This window comes from Manis pentadactyla, chromosome 14 (assembly GCF_030020395.1).
Source record: "Manis pentadactyla isolate mManPen7 chromosome 14, mManPen7.hap1, whole genome shotgun sequence".
Lineage (NCBI taxonomy): Eukaryota > Metazoa > Chordata > Mammalia > Pholidota > Manidae > Manis > Manis pentadactyla.
Window position 1 is genome coordinate 17,212,169 of NC_080032.1, and position 18,987 is coordinate 17,231,155.

Here is an 18,987-nt window from a genome sequence, read left to right on the forward strand (position 1 = left end):
TGGTTGTGCCAAAACCTCCTTTAAATAGCAAGTCCCATTGGTCTATTCAAGTGCTTATTTACATACCATGGAGGATGTAAAAACTTCATGCTGAATAGCCAGTGTCACTACCAACTGAAAACCAGTTGGCACCAAAGAAAACGCAGGTCTGAAATGCACACGTAACTTGAGGAGTGCAGTGATTTGATTTACCAAAGTGTGATAATTCCCACGTCTTCAGCTACTGTGTGAAATGCAGTATATCTGTACTACAGCTTTAAAAAGGATCAGAACGATCATAGTTTGAGAATTCATTCTTGAAGCCATTTCCTTAGCAGAAGCCTCCTGAACTTGAAATACAAAACTCAATACGAAAGGGTGTGACTCCACAGATATAAATGAGTTTTGCTCTGGGTTTGCGCCTTAGATCTCATACCTGCATAATTTTGGTGTATTTGTATATAACAAGAACCTGTTCCCCTTTTCTGTGACAATCTGAGGAGCCCCACTTGCTAAATGGGGGTATACCTTGGGATGCCAGGGAGAGATGGAATTTCACAGACTGGGGACACCACTGCCATGGTGCTGATGGGGACTGGTTGCTAAGACAACCTCAGTGGGTTCTGAGAGCAGAGACCATTGCAGTGGCTGGATAACCCTGGGAGTCTGAGTCCTTCATTCAATCAATATTTCTTGAGCACCTACTATGTGCCGTGCACCTTTCTACTTTCCAGGAATAGAACAGTGGACAAAACAGACAAATCCCTGCCCTCTGGGGGTGGGGGTTGTTGGTGGGGAGATGACGGCCAGACACAGACCACAAACCACATGAGGAAGTAAACTGCAGATCAGGTGATGATAAGCGCTCTGGAGAAAAGCAAAGTCTGGGCAAGAAGACAGAAAAGCAAAGAGATAGGAGGACTGAGCTCTGGGGTGCTCCAGTGTCCAGAGTGGGGGGAAATGAAAAGGGACCCACAGAGGAGCTGAGCAGGAGTGGCCAGAGAGATGAGGGTAGCCCGGGGGGCCGGAGTCCAAGAGAAGGGGGCAGCCATGTCCCACGCTGCCTCAGTGACTAAGGTGAGCACTGGATTTACAGCAAGGAGCTCGCAGGCGACCTTGCTGAAAGCCGTGACACGGTGTGACTGGCATGGGCCCCAAGGAGGATGGAAGGAGGGGACTTGCAGCCACAAGGACAAAGGAGCAAAGAAAGGGGGCAGTGGCTGGCGGCCCTTAACCAGTTGTTCCCGTCCTTCCCTCCAGCCGATCAACCATCTTCGTGCGTCTCCACACCAATGGTTACCAGGAGCTGCAGTACTTGCCTGGGGACCACCTGGGCGTGTTCCCCGGCAACCACGAGGACCTCGTGAATGCCCTGATCGAGCGGCTGGAGGACGCACCCCCTGTCAACCAGCTGGTGAAGGTGGAGCTGCTGGAGGAGCGGAACACAGCTTTGGGTAACCACGGGCACCCATCCTGGCCACTCCCAAGGGCCCTTGCCTTCCCCAGGGAGTGCTGAGGCAGTGGGGGTCTGGGGAGGAGGACTCCCATGCTTCGCCCCACACGCCAACCCAGGAAGGAGAGTGGGTGTCTGCCACCTCCAGCTAATGAGACTGAAGACTCTCCCTTCCTCATGCTCAACAGCCTTGATCCCACCCCATTAGCTGAGCTCATGTCCATGAGGCCAGGATGTGGGTGGCTCATCCTTAGGGGCAGGGGCTTCTACCATCCTTCCTCGGCCAGAACGTGCTGTTAGCAGTGCCCACTCTTCACCGCCTTCCTCACACGGCCTCACTGCCCACCAACTAAAGGCAGCTGCAGTCTGCCTCTCCCTCCTCTTGGGATCTAGGGCGCTATCTGGAGTTCCACTAGGGATTGAAGCCCACTTCTGACCTCATTAGCTCAACTTCCACCCTGTTTCACTGACCATCCTTGGCATTTCCTGGTGAAAAACTCTCAAAGGCAAATGGGTCTCAGTGCTTCATCTCAAATAGGCTCAGATGAGCTCAGGGCTCAGGTACAAGGAATTGCAGTGACCTTACGTGGCATCTCATGATACAGTGACCTATGACCTATCACCTTTACAAAGGAGCTAGGGTGTAAAGTCAAGGCAGGATGTGAAATAGTAGTCACACCCAATAGACGCAGCCAAGTCCAATTGAAAATCCCTTAGGAAGGCATCCGTTTGGAAAGACATACCTTCTCTTAATAAATCCAACCCAGCCAATTCTTCCTCTGTATTGGATTTATGCTTTTTATCTTGGGTTGGGCCCCTGATGAAGTAGAGGTCTGTGCCTAGGGGCTATATTGGATGAAAAACACACAGAGGCAGTACAGTATAGTAGCTAGAACAAGGTCTGGGGCAATACTGCCTGACTTCATGCTTATGAGCTGTGTGATCTTGGGCAAATTCCTTAGCCTCTCTGTACTTCCATTTTTCTCAATTGCCGAATTGGGATAATAATAGCACCCACCACCTAGGACTGTTGTGATGATTAAATAAGTTAATAATACAAAGTGCTGAGAGTAGTACATGGCATACAGAAGGTACTAGGTAAGTGTTAGGCATGTTTGTAATTTTAAACACTACAATCCCACTCAGAGGACTGAGAGAGGCTGATGCCATGAGAGAACAGACAGAGCCAAAATAGACTCAGCTTGAGCTCAGCTGAGGGCCTACTGCATAGAATGCCAGGGGACTGTCTCTGACTGTTTTAATGTTTGTTCATTTTTAAGTGTTTTGGACTAGTTTACTCAATTGATTTCAGATATACCGTTGTGCACGAGGTGTTCCTCAGGCATATGCAGTCCCTGACCCTGGATATAGACGTGGGATACTGAAGGTGGGAAGCCGAGGGGTCGCCTGACTCTGGGTTACTCCAGCTCCCCTGGCCCCATCCTCTGCCCCAGAGGCAGGTGTGGCCTCCCTGACTTGGACCCAAGCCCTGGGAGCTCCGACTCTCTCCTCCCACCCACCCGCCACCCACATTGTGCCTCCACAGGAGTTATCAGCAACTGGACAGACGAGCACCGCCTCCCGCCCTGCACCATCTTCCAGGCCTTCAAGTACTACCTGGACATCACCACGCCGCCGACGCCGCTGCAGCTGCAGCAGTTTGCCTCCCTGGCTACCAGCGAGAAGGAGAAGCAACGGCTGCTGGTCCTCAGCAAGGTGAGTGTCTATCCTCTCAAATCCCTGAGCCCCACCCCCACCCCGTCCTGCACATCACCTCCTAGTCCTTGGAGAGCTCTATAGCTGTTCCAGCAGTGTTCCAGCAGATGGCACTCTTGAGCGAGAGTTTCCAGTTTCCCAGGTTGCAAATGGTCACCATATTGGCTAGTCCATTTTGGCTTGTTTTGGCCATCTCGCCTCATTCTAGTGAAGGTCTGACAGAACGAAAGTGACCCATTGAATCTCATAGTTCTCTGGTGCGGTAGAAATTGCTATTCTGACTCTTGTTCCCCCTTCCTCTGAATCTCTTGGGCTTCCATTCGTGCCATCTTAGCCCATGCTTGGAAGGAAAAGAAACCAAGAGAATCCCAGGGTGCCCTGTTTTAAAGATAAGCCTCCTCCATTGCAGAGAGGCTGAAGTTAGGCTGATGGTAGAGTGAACCAAACAAACATAGCTTCCACCACCCTTGCCTGCCCTGCCCCCAAGCTGCTGCAAAGCGTTGCTCAAGTCAGAAAGCTGCCCAGGAGCACCACCCCAGCTTTGGGATCCCCCCCAGAGAGTAAGCCACCAGTAAAGGGTGGTTTAGCTTTCTTCCGCTGTCCGGAAGAGGAGATTGAATGGTGGGCAGTAAGGAAGAGGACAATTCAAGGAGGGCATGTTGAACACCAGAAGAAAAGCTTAGAGATTTGTAAGTGGCTGCCTCTCTGGGGAGTTGGAAAGACTGGAGAAGTGGGTTGGGAGAGCACTGTTTCTCATCATAAGCTGTGTGGTTTTTGCATTTTTAAAGTTTACCTTTTTAAACTATGTACCTGTATAACTTGGATTTAAAATTCTAAATTAATCGGGGGGAGGCTAATATGAAGAGGAACCAAAGAGTGCACTATTTGCACAGGATTATTTAAAGTAGAATTTGATACAACTGTACATATTAGTCTGTTTCTTCTGAAGAACCCAAACTCCAAGATGGGATTAAATGAGCAAGGATTTTTATTAGAGGGAACACCTGTGTGAGAGAAAATGGAAAAGGTAAGGCTGAGGGAACCATCATACCTCAAAACAAATCTGACCCCTAGTGAAGGCGAGGGAAGGAAAGTTGAATGGAAGCTCATGGAACTGTAGGTGGCATCCGAGTACAGACCAGCAAAGGTGAACCATGTCCATTTCAGGTACATGTCAGTTTCAAGCAGCAGCTCCTGGGATTCTTGGCTAATTTTGGCCCCTGTGGCTGAAAGTCTGGGAGGCAGGTCCTCAAGGGTACCCTATAAATAAAGCAAGGATGGTCTTTAGGAACATGGGGAAAAGCTTCGTTGTCCAATGCACTTATGATAGGTTTTACCCTTGCTCAAAATCTGAACCTCCTATAAGCAATATGAGACAGTCCAGGGAAGCTTCTGAGATGTAGGAACAATAACTCCAGAGGCCCGGAGAGTTTGGGTTCCTCTTTTCCCTGGTAACAGCTGGGCATTGCTGTCGACATGCCCCAAAACATGGTCCTCCACACTCCAACCTGTTCCTGCAGCACTGTCATTCACTATCTTGAACTTGACCTATACTCTCCACAGATGCATCTCCAACTTTGCAAACCCACAAATAGCAGGTCTGTGGTCTGTACCTGCAGGTCCTGACTCCCTCTCCAGTACATCTCTCTTGACCTTCAGGTATAGCAGGGGTGTGTATTGGTAAGGAGCCCAGATTCTGGGGCCAGACTGCCTAGAGCAGGGCTCGGTAAACTTTTTCCATAAAGGGCCAGGTAATAAGTATTTTAGGTTCACATTCCATTAGGTCTCTGTCACAGGAAGTGGTGCAAGTTCTCTGCCCCTCTTCCTGGCACAGGGTCTGCAGGAGTACGAGGAATGGAAATGGGGCAAGAACCCCACCATCGTGGAGGCTCTGGAAGAGTTCCCGTCCATCCAGATGCCCACCACCCTGCTCCTGACCCAGCTGTCGCTGCTGCAGCCTCGCTACTATTCCATCAGCTCCTCCCCAGACATGTACCCTGATGAGGTGCACCTCACCGTGGCCATCGTCTCCTACCACACCCGAGGTGGGCAGAGGCGCAGGGAGGGCCTACAGGTCTATGTATTCCCCATGGGCCTCTGCGGGTGTGCCAAATCCCGAACCCTGGGAGACCTGCTTCAAGGCCAGGAGGCTGAGGGAAGAGGCAACACAGGCAAACTGTCCCCGCAGGCAGAGCCAGCCCTGTGCAGAATTAGGAAGAAGGGGGATGTGGAGATACACATTTGCAAGCCTTCTCTACTCCCAAAGCCTGAGACCCCTTCACTCCATTCATCCCCTCCCAGCCCCAAGGTGGTCGCTAAAACAAGCTGCCACCACCCATTCCTGCTCATGGGGGATCTCTCTTCTGCATGCTGTCCAGCTGGTTGTAGGTCCTTCAGACAGCAAACCTCTGTTCCCTTATTTTCCCTTCTTGCCAAAGCAATTAAAATGCACAGTGCGCGAGAGAGCTCTGAGACCAGGGTCCCACCCAGCAGGCCACCGAAAGCACATTGGCCAAGGCCTTCTCGAGGGACAGGATGTGAATCTGACCTAACCCACCCAGGGGAACCCCAGCTACACCATTTCTGCTTGCCCTTCAGAGTAAGGGTCCAGATGAGGAATTCTAAGGCAGGAACTTGGCCCTGGGACTCTGAGCCTTCTGCTCTGGGGGCAGGGGGAAGCCAGTGCCAGGGAAGCTTGGGGGCAGTAGGTGAGCCAGACCACCTTGGTTATTCTGCCAGACGGAGAAGGACCAATTCACCACGGCGTGTGCTCCTCCTGGCTCAACCGGATACAGGCAGATGAAGTGGTCCCCTGCTTTGTGAGAGGGTAAGTGACAAAGAGAAATGAGCAGCCACCCCAAACCTGCATATTAATGTCCTGTACTGGGGTGGGTGGGCCTGGAGGGTTCAGGAGACATGGCTGAGTCAAATGGTATAAAAATCATGCTTGTTGTTAAAGAAATGGGATCGTGGGACACAGCAACACAGCCAAAGCTCAGCAAGTCCTCTAGTAAAAGTTGGGTCAATGCAACAGATACCTACAAGGTGCACGTACTGTGCTACATGCCAGGGCTTCAGTAAGCAACTGGGCAAATGCAGTCTCAGCCTTCATGGAATCTGCTGACAAATGGAAATTCTATCCAAAGTCTTCTGGCCCTCCCATCTCTTCCCCAGTGTGCTAGGGACGGGGAAGATCCAACCCTCTCCCCAGCACTCAGAGCTCTTCTCTGAAACCTAGTATTAAAAGATATCCCTGTCGATAGTTAAGACTACTGCATCTTGCACTTAAAAATGTGTTTAAAGAGTAGATTTCACGTGAAGTGTTTCTACCACACTCATTCAAATAAAAAAATAACTTTTTTTTAAATAAAAAAATAAAGGATATGCCTGAGGATGGGTCCTTTGCTTTGTCAACCTGTAACTTCCCTCCCTGAACAGTGGCATTGGCCATCCATTTTTCTCAGCTGTGGAGGGCAGAATGTTCATAGGTGGTCCCTATGCCATAAGCATCAGAATCTCCTGAGTTGCTTCAGAACTAGAGTCCTGAGCCCAGACTTACTGCATTGCCCAGGAACCTGCATTTTTAACATCCCCAGATGATTCCTTGATACACTAACATCTGGACTCCCTGATTTTCGGAGATCTCCTGGGTGGCTGAATCAGTGGTTCTTATCTGCGGTTTCGCCCATCAGGAAACATTTGGCAACGTCTGGAGACATTTTTATTTGTCACAGCTGGAGGGCGCTTGGCATCCAGTAGGTAGAGGCGAGGGGCGCTGCTGAATATTCCTCCAGTGCCCAGGACAGCCCCCACCACAGGGAAGTGTGCAGCCCTGAATGTCTGGGGTAGCGATGCAGGGAAACCCTGAGTTAAGTCAACCCCACCGCCCTTTGTGGCTTAGCTCAGCAATGAGGACAGTTGGGAAGTGGGGTGATAGCCAGAACCTGGGACCACCTTTTTGGAGTTTTTGGAGTTCCCCACATCTGTGGGACTTCCCCTGATAAGGGGCAGCTGGCCTAGCTGAAATGCTGCGAGTCCCACTGTATGTTCACCCAGACAGCCACCTGGTCTACCTGAGACCCAACTACGCTTGATCAGCTGTGTGTTCAGTGAGCCTTCTGATTCTCTCTTCCTTGTCTAGAGCACCCAGCTTCCACCTGCCCCGAAATCCCCAAGTACCCTGCATCCTGGTTGGCCCGGGCACCGGCATTGCCCCTTTCCGAAGCTTCTGGCAGCAGCGGCAATTTGATATCCAGCACAAAGGTGGGTCACAATGCAGGGGGTACCTGCCTTCCACCCGCGGGACCTACGAAGGAGTGCCTGGGCCACAGCAGCCCCGAGGAATGATGGCTGTCCCTGCACTGCATCACTGCCTGAGGGGAGGTGGGGGGAGCATTCTGCTGACCCGACCCACAGGTGAGGCTGATGGTGCAACTCAAGGGACCTATCCAAACACATCTTCCACACAGCTTGAAATCCCATCCCCAGAAGACATTTCTCTGACTGTCAAGATAAGACCTGTCTTAAATTCAAACAGCCCTAGAAAGGATAAACTCAAGCCTTATCACATGGATGTGTGTTTATGGGATTGTTCCAAAGGCTGTTTATTCAAGAGCAGGCTTTGCTGTATGAGAGACACAACAGATCAGCTGGTAGAAGAGTGTGGAAGAAACCCGCAGTTGCAGCATGCATTAAATAGGGATTTATTGAGCATCTAATAAATACCAAACACTATCGTAGACCCTGGAGGCATCACAATGAACAAGACAGAGAAACAACTTAAAAAAACAGAACGCTACCCCCATGGAACTGTCTTTCGAGTGGAATTACCAGCATTGATAGGGTATTCACAGTGTACCAGGCACAGTCGTATAATGTTCTACATTCTTTTCTCACAAGAACCCTATGAGATAGATGCTATTATTACTTCCATTTTGCACATGGGGTAACGGAGACATAGAAAGCCAAGTAGGTTGCCCATCACACAGAGGGGGGAATTGAACCCAGGTAGTGGGGCTCTAAAGCCTGGGCTTTGAGCACTCCCCAGCAGTGGGGGCTGCTAAGTAGCCAAGGGGCAGAAGGAAAGATGGAGACACAGAGAGGGGATGTCTGCCGAAGTCTGAACACACTTTACCTACTTCTCTTGGTGGACGTGCACATGTGTGCGTATACCCACCTGCTCCAGTGCCTCTGTCCTCATGGCACACACCAAGATGCCCAGCACCCCAGCCCTGGCACCACCAGCTGCTGCCCCCAAATCAGACGTCAGAGCTGTCAGTGACATGAGATCTTCCTGGTCCCCAGGAATGAGCCCCTGCCCCATGATCCTTGTCTTCGGGTGCCGGCAGTCCAAGATAGACCACATCTACAGGGAGGAGACCCTACAGGCCAAGAACAAAGGGGTCTTCAGAGAGCTGTACACGGCCTACTCCCGGGAGCCAGACAGACCAAAGGTAACCCCCAGCCGTTCCCGGTCCCTCCACCCGAGCCCAGCACGTACACACGCTCGTACACATGTGCACATCCTGTTCCCAGGAATTCACCTTAACTTTCTGAATCCCCCTCCACGACATTGCTCTGTACTTTGGGAAGAACGGGGAGTAAAGATACCAATTCAAAATATTTAACAGCCCTTATTACACAATTGCACTTGTATGAAATGTCCAGAGCTGCCAAATCCACAGAGACATTGGTGGGCGCCGGGGGCTAGGAGACGGGGAATGAAAAGTGACTCCTAGTGGGGATGGGGTTTCCTTAGGGATGATGAAAATTTTCTGGACCGAGATGGTGGTATGGTTGCACAACATTGTGAATGTGCTGAATGCCCCTGAATTGTGCATCTTAAAATGGTTAAATGGTAAATTTTGTCATGTGTATTTTACCACAATAGAAATGTTTTAAAATTGGAGTTTAAAAAATATTTTAACAGTCCATAATGGGTACTACCAGTCAGAATGGACACACCCCACAGGACTGGAGGAGCACATTCCTACTGGATCTTGGGCAGGGCCAGGGGGTCCCAGCAAAGGGGCAAGGACAGATGGGGTGCGGGGCACACGGAGGATCTGGGCAGTGGGTACTTGACCACTGGTGTGGAAGAACAGTGTTTAACCCCTGGTACAGCCACACCAGGACGTATGAGCTGAGTGTCAGCCTCGCCTGGGGGGAGTTGCTGGACAAGGTGCAGACATCCTGGTCAAAGAAGACAGAGTCCCTGGGGGCTTACTGGACCTCCCCTTGTCCACCCCACATGCTGATAGCCCCTCACCTTGCGCCATCTCCTGCCATGTGCCCTGGGGCTTCTCTAGCCCCCTAGTGTGGGATGCCTACAGTAACCAACCTCATGCCTACAGGCGTATGGCTGTAACTCCCTGTGGGTGACCACGGCCATGGGAGACAGGAGCAGGTAGATAATGCCCCCCTCTTCTGCCCCTCCAGAGGATGGTTTTGGGGTATGTCCTGTGTGGCTCCCTAGAGGATCCTCAGCAGAAATGAGCTCCAAAGTGGGGAACAGCTCATTCACACACTCTGGGGTCGGCTTTCCCTCTTCCCAGTGTCCTGGGGTCACCTCACAAAATATGCAACCTGCCCAGAATCCTCTGCTCAGGCTCTGCTCCCTGGTAGCAGGGAGCCACACAGGTCCCGGCTCCTCCTCACTGGCCTCCCTGCCCCTTGCAGAAGTACGTGCAGGACATCCTGCAAGAGCAGCTGGCAGAACCCATGTACCGAGCCCTGAAGGAGCAAGGGGGCCACATTTACGTCTGCGGAGATGTCACCATGGCTGCCGATGTCCTCAAAGCCATCCAGCGCATCATGACCCAGCAGGGGAAGCTCTCGGTGGAGGACGCTGGCGTGTTCATCAGCAGGCTGAGGGTGAGTGATGGCTGACTTCTTAAATCTTCTTCCCACATCCAGTTTCCTCACCTCCATGTATCTCAATGATTAGGGGAGCTGTGATGACATCCCTGCTCCCATTTTCCATTTATGGCTGGAAATAGAGGATACGGGTGGTCCCAAACCATAGCTGAGAGAAAAGGAAGGATACTGGGCATTCAGGTGGATGTGTTAAATATGGTCGGGGACTGTGTTGTGTGAAAATAACATGTGGGTGGACCACTGGGTAGCTAGACAGTGGCCATTCTAAACTAACTTTTTCTGCCCTCAGAACCAAGAGGTAACACTGCCCTGTACAGTGGTGCTGGTTGGGCACTGTACAAAAATGTCTGTCAATGGGGCAAGTGGAAGCTGAAAGCCACCTCGTGCTGACTCTTCAAGCTGTGCACCTTGGCATGGAGCTATGTCCACCCCAGAAAGAGGGGTACCTTTCCCTAATTTGCACAAAGGGTAGCAGCAGCCCCAAACTAGCAAGCAAAGCCCCAACTTTGTAACCAACTGCCCCAAATAGAAAAAACTGAGTCAAGGCCTCCACAAGGGCTGATCCTGTCCTTCTCCCTGCTTCCCTGAATGAGCAGTAATCAAACATTTTTGCAGAAGCCCTTGCCCTTAAATATGATGCTAAACCCTAGTAGGTAAAACAAAATCAAAAACAGAAAACAACTTTCTGGTAGAAATGTCAGAAATCCAAGGAGAGTTGCAGAGCCCCCCATCCCTCAGTCTCTTTGGTAGGAGTCTCAGGAGATGCTTTCACAGATTCCCTAGACTTTTCAAAATAAGGTTGAAAAAACCATCCCAACTAAAAATGAACCCACTCTACAGATGGACAACTCTCTCAAAACCATTGGGACTAAAGGATGCCGGAACAACTCTGTGCATCTTTGTGCCTCGTCATGCTTAATGAACATGCCTTTTCCCCATGACTGCCCCTCCTGAGCCAGAAGGTGCCTCTTCTCCTTGTTTCATCCTCAAAGACACTGTTTCTATCCCCTAGGATGACAACCGATACCATGAGGATATTTTCGGGGTCACCCTGCGAACATACGAAGTGACCAACCGCCTTAGATCTGAATCCATTGCCTTCATTGAGGACAGCAAAAAAGCCACTGATGAGTAAGCTGGCTCCAGTCCACGGGTGAGGGGTGAGCAGAGCCCCCTCCCTGGTCCCGAGGGACAGGGATGTCTGTCTTCACTGACTTTCCCATAGTTGGGGCCCCACACCAGACGCACCCAGACATGTGTTTGAAATTCAGGTTCCTAGGCCATCCCAGACCTGCGAATCTGAACCTGGCTTAGAGCACAGGGCTTTGCAGTTTAACGTGCCCTCCAGGGGACTCTGAGGCCCCCTCCAGGGTGGGAGCAAGGCTTTGTAGGCTTCCGCCTGGGGTGCCCCCTATGGAAGGATGGCTCTCGCCTCTGGGAAGTTCTATTCCTACCCAGCCTTTACCTCACCTCCCTCATCCCCCCAAACTGCTGGCAGCATTCTCCGCAATGCAAATTCCAGTTGGTTTTATTACGACAATTTCATTCATCCTCTGCTAATTGCTGGGAACTGTCTGAAGCACCACAAAACTGGAATCGCGTCTTACTACTCAAACCTTACCTTAATGCCGTGATGCATCAACACGTAACACCACACCCCCCATTCCTGCCACCACGTGATCCCTTTACATTAAACTAGGTAGGAATTCACCTGTCTCCTTTTGGGTACCACAGGGCACACACTCCACTTCTGAAGCATCCTCATTTCTTCCCCACTGCAAAGCACACCACGGTCCCAAAAACACCTTTGTGTCCAGTAGGCTCATGCAATGGCCTTTGAAAGATCACGCCTCCCTTGGTTGTCAGAAAGCCCCTTGAAATATCCCTCTTTGTGTCCAGTTGTGTTGGTGAGCAGGCATCCATCCATTCATTCATTCATTAGTTCATTCATTCATTCCCAATGAGCCCCAGCAAGGTGCCAGGTCCTCTCCGAGACGCTGGCGATACGTAGCAAATTGGGGGGAGACAAAACTCCCCCACACAGAGCCTAGTGGCTTCCCCAGGCTTCTTAAATTATGGAACAGAGCAGCCCTGCTTCCGCGGCACTAACTCCCTCCCCACTGTCTCCCCACAGGGTTTTCAGTTCCTAATTGGATCCTCTTAGCCAGGCGGATGGCGGGGGGGACGTCGTACGCGCTTGCGCTCCGGCGGGGGCAGCTGCGGTTTTGTAAGCGTGGACACTGCTGACCCTGCCTGCGGGCCCCCACGTGGCCCCACCACCCCTCTCCCGTCGCCGCCGTGTCCTGGTTTCCCCTCCTGGGTTCCCGCCCCTCAGTGGTTTCTCTTGGGTTTTCTCCTTGAGTCTTCCCGCTGCAGTGCGAGGCGTTTATAATCCACAGTGGCTCTTCCAAATCGGTTTCCCCCTTTCTCTCTCCCTGACAAGGGCAAACCGCCAGGGCGGGAAACTGGAACGTGGTTGTCGCTCGTGTCAGAGCTTGTTTTCTGGGGTCCCCCTGGCGAGGCTGCAGGGACTGGACAGAGAGTTTTCTGAGCCAGTCCCTGGGCCACAAAGCCCCCCTCCATCCTTTCTTATAATGATATGCTGGTTGTGTGTGGGCACGTGTGACGGGTCTGGGTCTCCATTTGTCCTCTCGTCTGTGCGAGCATGTTGCCTGCCTACAGATCCTTGGTGCCGAGAAACAACCCCAGCCTCCATTGGTTCCTCACACGTCCATGATTACGGGTCTGTGTGCGTGTCCCTGAAACACTTGGAAGCACCCTGATTGTCCTGGTTATAGAGGGTCAGGGCACGGAGAACAGGGGTGATGATTATAGGGGAAATCTCCAACAAAAGGGTGAATCACAGAATCAGATGCACTCAGATTCTGGCACCAGTTAGCAGAGCCGTTGCTGGGAGAGGAACCCACCTAATGGATGGGGCAGACCCCCTCCCCAGCTCCTCCTGCCCCAGGCAGGACTCCTGATTTGGCCCTGCCCAGGCAATCCCACCCACGAGACGGGAAGTGAAGCTGTCCTAGGGAGTGTGCTGGAAATAAGAATCTTCCCGTCTTTGCTACCAGGTGACTTTGGACACGTCCTTGCCCTCAGTTTCCCCTAGTTATAATGTTATGAAGCTAAAAAGCATGGACGGGTCAAACATTAAAGTTGTAGAGACTGGAAACACTATCAGGGAAAAATACTGTTATTTTTTTATTCCCCCCAAATGGGGCTTGCTGTTTCACCCTTGGGAATGGCATGATGGAAGCCAGTTAAAGCGAGTCAGGTTGGAGAGGGAAGCCATATGAGGTGCCACGTGGCTTCGTCCACAGGACCACAATCCAGGGTGGGAAGAACCTGGCCCTCATCCTTTTGGCCTTCTCAAAATGATTCCTCTAAATTTTTAACCTGGTCAAATAATTTTGACAAATAAATTATCCTCGATTCAGATCCAAAGTGGGCAGTGAGATCACTGGCAGGAATCAGAGCCAATGCAATTTCTCTTCCCTGGCAGACAACCTGTTGAGTTTCTCCTCTCAGAGTAAAGAAAGGGGAGAGTCCCTTTCTACACAGAAGTGCTAGAAATCAATGCAAGCAGCATCCAGAGAGCGCCAAAAAATTCCAGTGGCCCCCAGGGGCTGCCCGGAGGAGACTGCCCTGGGACCCCAGGGCTGGAGGGGAAGCATTCAGCCAGTTGGGTTCTCCTGTTTGTCTTGTCCTACAGAAATACCACTTTTCCTTTACACTGCACAGTGGGCATTTCTTTATAGATTCTTAGCTTGGGAGCCTGCCAAAAAGACAGTGCCCTGGCCCTCTTTAAGGGGGCCTTAGATCGGGGGTGCCGAAGAGGCATCTCCAGGAGAGGACAACCTCTGAATCACTTACAGTCAAAAGGCAAACTGTATCTCACCTTCCTCCACCCTCCCTGGTGTCCCATCCCTGGCATGCAGAGTTCGACTTCATGCCTATCGTGACTTCCCTGCCTTCCTTTAATCCTTTTTCCTCCTGCTCAGACTTCCACGGTGCAGAGACCAAACACCCGGCACGCTCCGCCAACCCTTTCTAACCTGGGGGGAAGCCTATTGAAAACCACTTCTTTCCTGCAAACATGATAGATACCACGCCTGGTTGTGTTCCTTCCAGGGGGCTTTCTTGCCAACCCTTTGAGCCTTTTGGAGACACCTGCTAACATGTCACTAGCTCCCCAGGGACTGAACTGGGGTGTCCAGCCTCCACCAAAGAGGAGTTGATCAGGGCTTCCCTCTCCAAATGAAGCTTTAGGCATGAATGCTTTTCCATCACTGAATAAATACTTGTGAACACTTTCTATGTGCTAGCCACCTTCTTCATAAATCCCTGACCTTCCAGTAGCAGGCAGGCAGATAGAAATGTCATTTTGTTTTATCAGAAGTCCAAAGAAATGATTATATTACCAGGTTTCATCTTTCTTCCCAAGAAGGATCTTTTTTTTATTAAGTCAACACCTTTCAGCCCTCAATACAAGCTGCTTCATAACTCCTGGTGAAGAGGCAGGAGATGGTTCTGATGTATTTCTCTCATTTGCCAGAATCCCTGATACCGAAAGCCTGGCTATAATGAGCCTATCAAAAGTCTAGCGTGGAAGGCTGATTTAAGGTTTAATTCTGATTCAGGGTGGGTAAATGCTGCCCCCTTGTGGTGGCTTTTAGTTCAGTTCCAGTAGCCATTAATTGGAAAATAACGATTTAACGGTGAGCAACAAGAGGGTTGAATGGGCACTTGGCGGTTACCCAGGTTGCAGACCTTTAACTTCCCTCTCCCCTTTGAATTGACAGGAAGTATTTCCATCTCCATTTAACAAAAGTGAGTTTGACCAGGTGGAATGAGACATTCCTTGCAAAGAAAAATGGGATAGTCTTGCTCTCCTATCCTCACTATGAATCCGATTCCTGCACCTTGTGTTACAAAAGAACAGTAAACTCCCTATGAAGAAAGGTTTTTCCTTGATTTCTACAGAGTGAGACAGCCAGGTATCCGTCTTTTAAAGGGTTGTTTTCCTTTAAACCCACCAAAATGGAGTTTTAGAAACAGACCTGAATCTGAAGGCGAGCTCTGCCTCCATTTCTGCAGACAGCCATGGGCTAGCAGCCGAGTCTGCACATTCACCTGGATTAAAAAAGTGGATTGAAGGAGATAATGTCCATAAAATACACAGTCACAGTACCCAGCCCATTGTAAGCTATCGAACTTTATTTTTTAACTTAAACTATAATATTTCTTGTTTTTCTGGTCTATGGAGGGCACAGGGAGTGTACAGAGCAAAATACAGTTCCTCTCTTATAGAGGGGCAGAATCTGGGGTGTAGGTACACAATTCAGAGAATCGACATAAACGTCTGAGGGTTGAGAAATGGGTGGGATGCCACCAGCGGGTTTAGGGAGATAAAGTTGCCAGCAAGTAAGAAGAGAAAAAGGAAAGGTGTGCATGGGGAGCATGTCGGATAAATCAGGGCTGGCTTCAGATGTCGCTTTGGGAGGCTGAGGAGACGTCAGTGGCATGCCAAGGAGTTTTGACCCTATTTGGTAGGCAACAGGGAATCCTTAAGAATGTTTTTTAAAAGAGGAAAACAAGGTGATTTAAGCTTGCAAAGGAATGTTCTCACTGCAGCACAGAGTACGGACAGCTGGCTTGTTGAACTATCGGTAGGCTATTGCAGTAGCCAGGGCTTGAATGAGGCAAGAGGCAGATGCGGTGATAAAGAGATTCCAGGGATCAAATCAACAAGATCTGGAGCCCCGTCAGCTGTGGAGCATGAGAACCAACGAGAAAGTCAAGACTCTTGCCTCTAAGCTAGGAAAGGGTTCTTATGAAAAAAGACAGGCTCAAGGGAAGATGAATTTGCAGTGCTGACCGGAGAGCCAGCTTCTCCCCAAGCCAGCGGGGTGAATCCTTCCAAGGTCCAGCATGCCTAGGTGCACAGAAAAGAACTGACCAATGGCCTTCGAACACACAGGATTTTCTTGCCAAAACACACTGTTGGCAGCCACCTGTTTGAGGCTTCCAAAAGGAGGTTAGGTTTTGCCCTGAGCCCAAAACAAGAGATATTTTTCTGGCCTAGATCATGAGCAAACATGGTTCCTGCCAGGATGTGCAAGCCGGGTATCTGGGCCCCTTCCCCCCTGCCTACAGCATCAGCCTCCATTTTAATTCATGTGATTAGGAAAACCATGGACTTAAGATTTTGTTTTAAGCTGGCCATGTTTGCCTGTATATTTCCCTGTCCACCACCAAGCCCTCCAGGATGTAACCATGCCCACCTTCCCCACAAAGCCCTTCGTCTGAATGGGCAAGTTCATCTGGGACTGCCTGCAGGTAGCAAGGAGAAAGACACATTCACCTGGCTCCCTATACTCCCTGCCTTCTCCCAAGCCTTGTAAAGTCTCCTGCATCCCGATGTCCTGTGTGGCTCAACAATTAAACTCAAGAGCTAAGAACCAGGAAAACAGATTTGAAAGGCTGAGGGAGGGGCCCTGCCCTCCAGGGACTCAACACAGATGGTCCACAAATGGGAATGTGGCCTTCAGGGGCTGACACCAGCCTGGCCTCCCCTCTTTCCCTCAACCCTACCCCATCCTTGGTCTGTTGCCAGTCCCTGTCTGGTGGCAAAACTGGTGTATCTCAGACATGAGGACCCAGGTAAACTTTCACCTCTGGAAAGCAGGTCTGTTTGGATCTTTTCTCTACTAATACTTGTCAAAGTGCAAGGGAGGTGGTCAGGAGTAAATATGCCTGGGTATGTGTATGAGTTTGTTTTGTCCTGGAATGTCTGAACGGTCCTGAACGAGCAGGGCATGTGTACCCAGTCCAGGACGCAGCCCGTTCTTAATGAGGTGGCCCTGGCAGGCAGGAGCAAAGCTTCTGTAAGATGTTGCTTTCCACAGTCTTCTGGAAATGACTCCAGGACTTCAAAGTGGCCAGACTTGCCTTCTAATCTCCAGGAGAGTCTAGTCCAGGGCCTGTCACCCTCACCACTGTTGGCGTGTGGAGCTTAGAATTCTCTCTGGTGGGGGCTGTCAAGGGCATTACTGAATGTGGGCATCCTGGCTGCCACCCCCTAGAAGCCAGCCGCAGTCCTGCACTGTGACAACCAAATATGTCTGTGGACATTGCCAGATCCCCGCTGGGGACAACAGAATCTCTACCAGTTGTGCCGGGACTTCCCATCAGTGACCTTCTGGAGTCTGCAGAGCATTCCTCAGCCTGATGCTTTGTTTCCATGATTTGCTGCCAATCTGAGACTGGAAGGATTTTGAGGGGGAATAGAATTTTGAGGGGGAATTCACAAACAGAAGGATGGTTCCATTTGGGTAAGATGCTATGCCCTTGGTGTCCACTCTGGTGCCCCATGCCCGCCCGTGCCCTACAGATGCCACCACCCTGTTTTCCTTGTCATTGTGGATGTAGACCCACTCCGGGCTCAGCAGTGATTTTCCAAAAGACAGAAAGAGAGAGAGAGAGATGGGGGACTGGGGAGGTGGGCAGGGTAGGTGTCCCATCTTACCACACACGCTGCCAGGACCTCGGACCCCCTACCTCTGAGCTCTTGATGCTGCTGACCTCTGCCAAGTGTCCCATGTGCTCCAGCACCTTCCTCAAAGGACTGACGCCCGCCCCACGCTCGCTGCGAGGTTGTCCAGGCTGTGTCCGCCGCATGCTCTTCTTCTCTATAGTTCTCATCTTCTAATTTGATGGAATTCAACAAGTCTACTTATGCCTGTTTGCATTATGGTTACAATATTAAAAAGTGGACTCCACTTGACTGGTGTCTTTTGTGTGATTGGCTTGGAGTTTCTCACCCCTTTGCCTGCTGTCCCAGGCTGGCTGCCCCCCAGGAAGCCCACTCTGAGACGGGGGAGGCTGGTGAGGTCATGGTCTTGGAAAGAGGAGGGGAGGGAGAGGTAGGGGAAGGCTGCTTCAGACCCAGTTCCAACAGGAAGAGACCTCAAAAGCAGTAAAAGGGTGGGTGAAAAGGAGCCGCCCCAAAAAGCCCTCACAAGGTGGCTCCCACAAGAGGATGGATGTGGGGGTGGGCACCCTATGGCTTTGTCACACCTTCTGGGCATGTGGGTGAATTTCAACATTCACACCGATTTCCTGGTCATGAAGCACAAACCACTAGATGTTCAGGCTTTGAAATTACTGAGTAATTTACCCAACACCAGACATTTCCCACAAACCATTCCTGACTCCTCCACCCAACCCCTGAGCTCTGGCCAAAGTTCAAACATAAGATGCAGGACAGAGACCCCTCAGCACCCAGCTTCATGCAGCCCTATAGAAATTAATTAGCTGATTAAAATAATGGCTAACAGTTATTCAATGCCAGTCTTCACAAAAGAATATTTTGATGTGTTATCATGTTCTCTCTGGCAACAGGGACACAAGATCAGCCAGCTGTGCACGGTCAACATAACTAGTGTCACAGGTGGAGTCTGAACCCAGGCTGTCCGGCTGGAGAATCTGCGTTCTTAACCGCCACCCAGCGCTGTCTCCAAGAGATCCAAGCTGTGGCAGTTCAAATCCTGGCTCCTCCACTTCCTAGCTGTGCCACTTTGGATGGGTTACTGGTCCTCTCTGTATCCTCATTCCTTCACTGTAATTGTTTTGACTTCATTGTGTTGTGAGAAGATCAAGTGAGTTAATAAATGCAACACACAGACCAGGATAGGGTAGGATCAGATTAGAGAATAAGAGGATAGAATAGTCCTGTGCACAAGTAAATAACCAATGTACCGGCTCTGATTCCTTCCAACTTGATCAGCCCATTTCTCCTGAAACTCAAAACAGCTTTGTCTCGATGCCATTTGCCGTTTGAAATTTCAGCACTGAAATCTCAGGCCTCCTCAGACCACCTGAGGATAAAACTCACTGGGGATAAATTACCCCACATTTTTAACCAGCTTCCCCGTGTGGTTCCTTCACACACT

At 50.6% G+C, this 18,987-nt stretch overlaps 1 protein-coding gene across 4 annotated transcripts in view; it reads left to right on the plus strand.

Moving 5' to 3' along the window:
- Nucleotides 1-18,987, plus strand: part of NOS1 (nitric oxide synthase 1) — a 163,407-nt gene extending 144,420 nt beyond the window's left edge. The window contains exons 22-30 of one of the 4 annotated variants that reach the window (XM_057491414.1): nucleotides 1,240-1,433; nucleotides 2,979-3,148; nucleotides 4,983-5,193; nucleotides 5,888-5,975; nucleotides 7,290-7,411; nucleotides 8,453-8,601; nucleotides 9,827-10,021; nucleotides 11,037-11,155; nucleotides 18,437-18,987. In XM_057491414.1, coding sequence (XP_057347397.1) covers nucleotides 1,240-1,433; nucleotides 2,979-3,148; nucleotides 4,983-5,193; nucleotides 5,888-5,975; nucleotides 7,290-7,411; nucleotides 8,453-8,601; nucleotides 9,827-10,021; nucleotides 11,037-11,155; nucleotides 18,437-18,473 — 1,285 coding nt within the window. In that variant the 3' untranslated portion in view covers nucleotides 18,474-18,987. Of the gene's footprint in view, nucleotides 1-1,239; nucleotides 1,434-2,978; nucleotides 3,149-4,982; nucleotides 5,194-5,887; nucleotides 5,976-7,289; nucleotides 7,412-8,452; nucleotides 8,602-9,826; nucleotides 10,022-11,036; nucleotides 11,185-12,158; nucleotides 17,815-18,436 lie in introns of those variants that run through there. The other 3 variants (XM_036929402.2, XM_036929403.2, XM_036929397.2) reach the window with 3 other exon arrangements.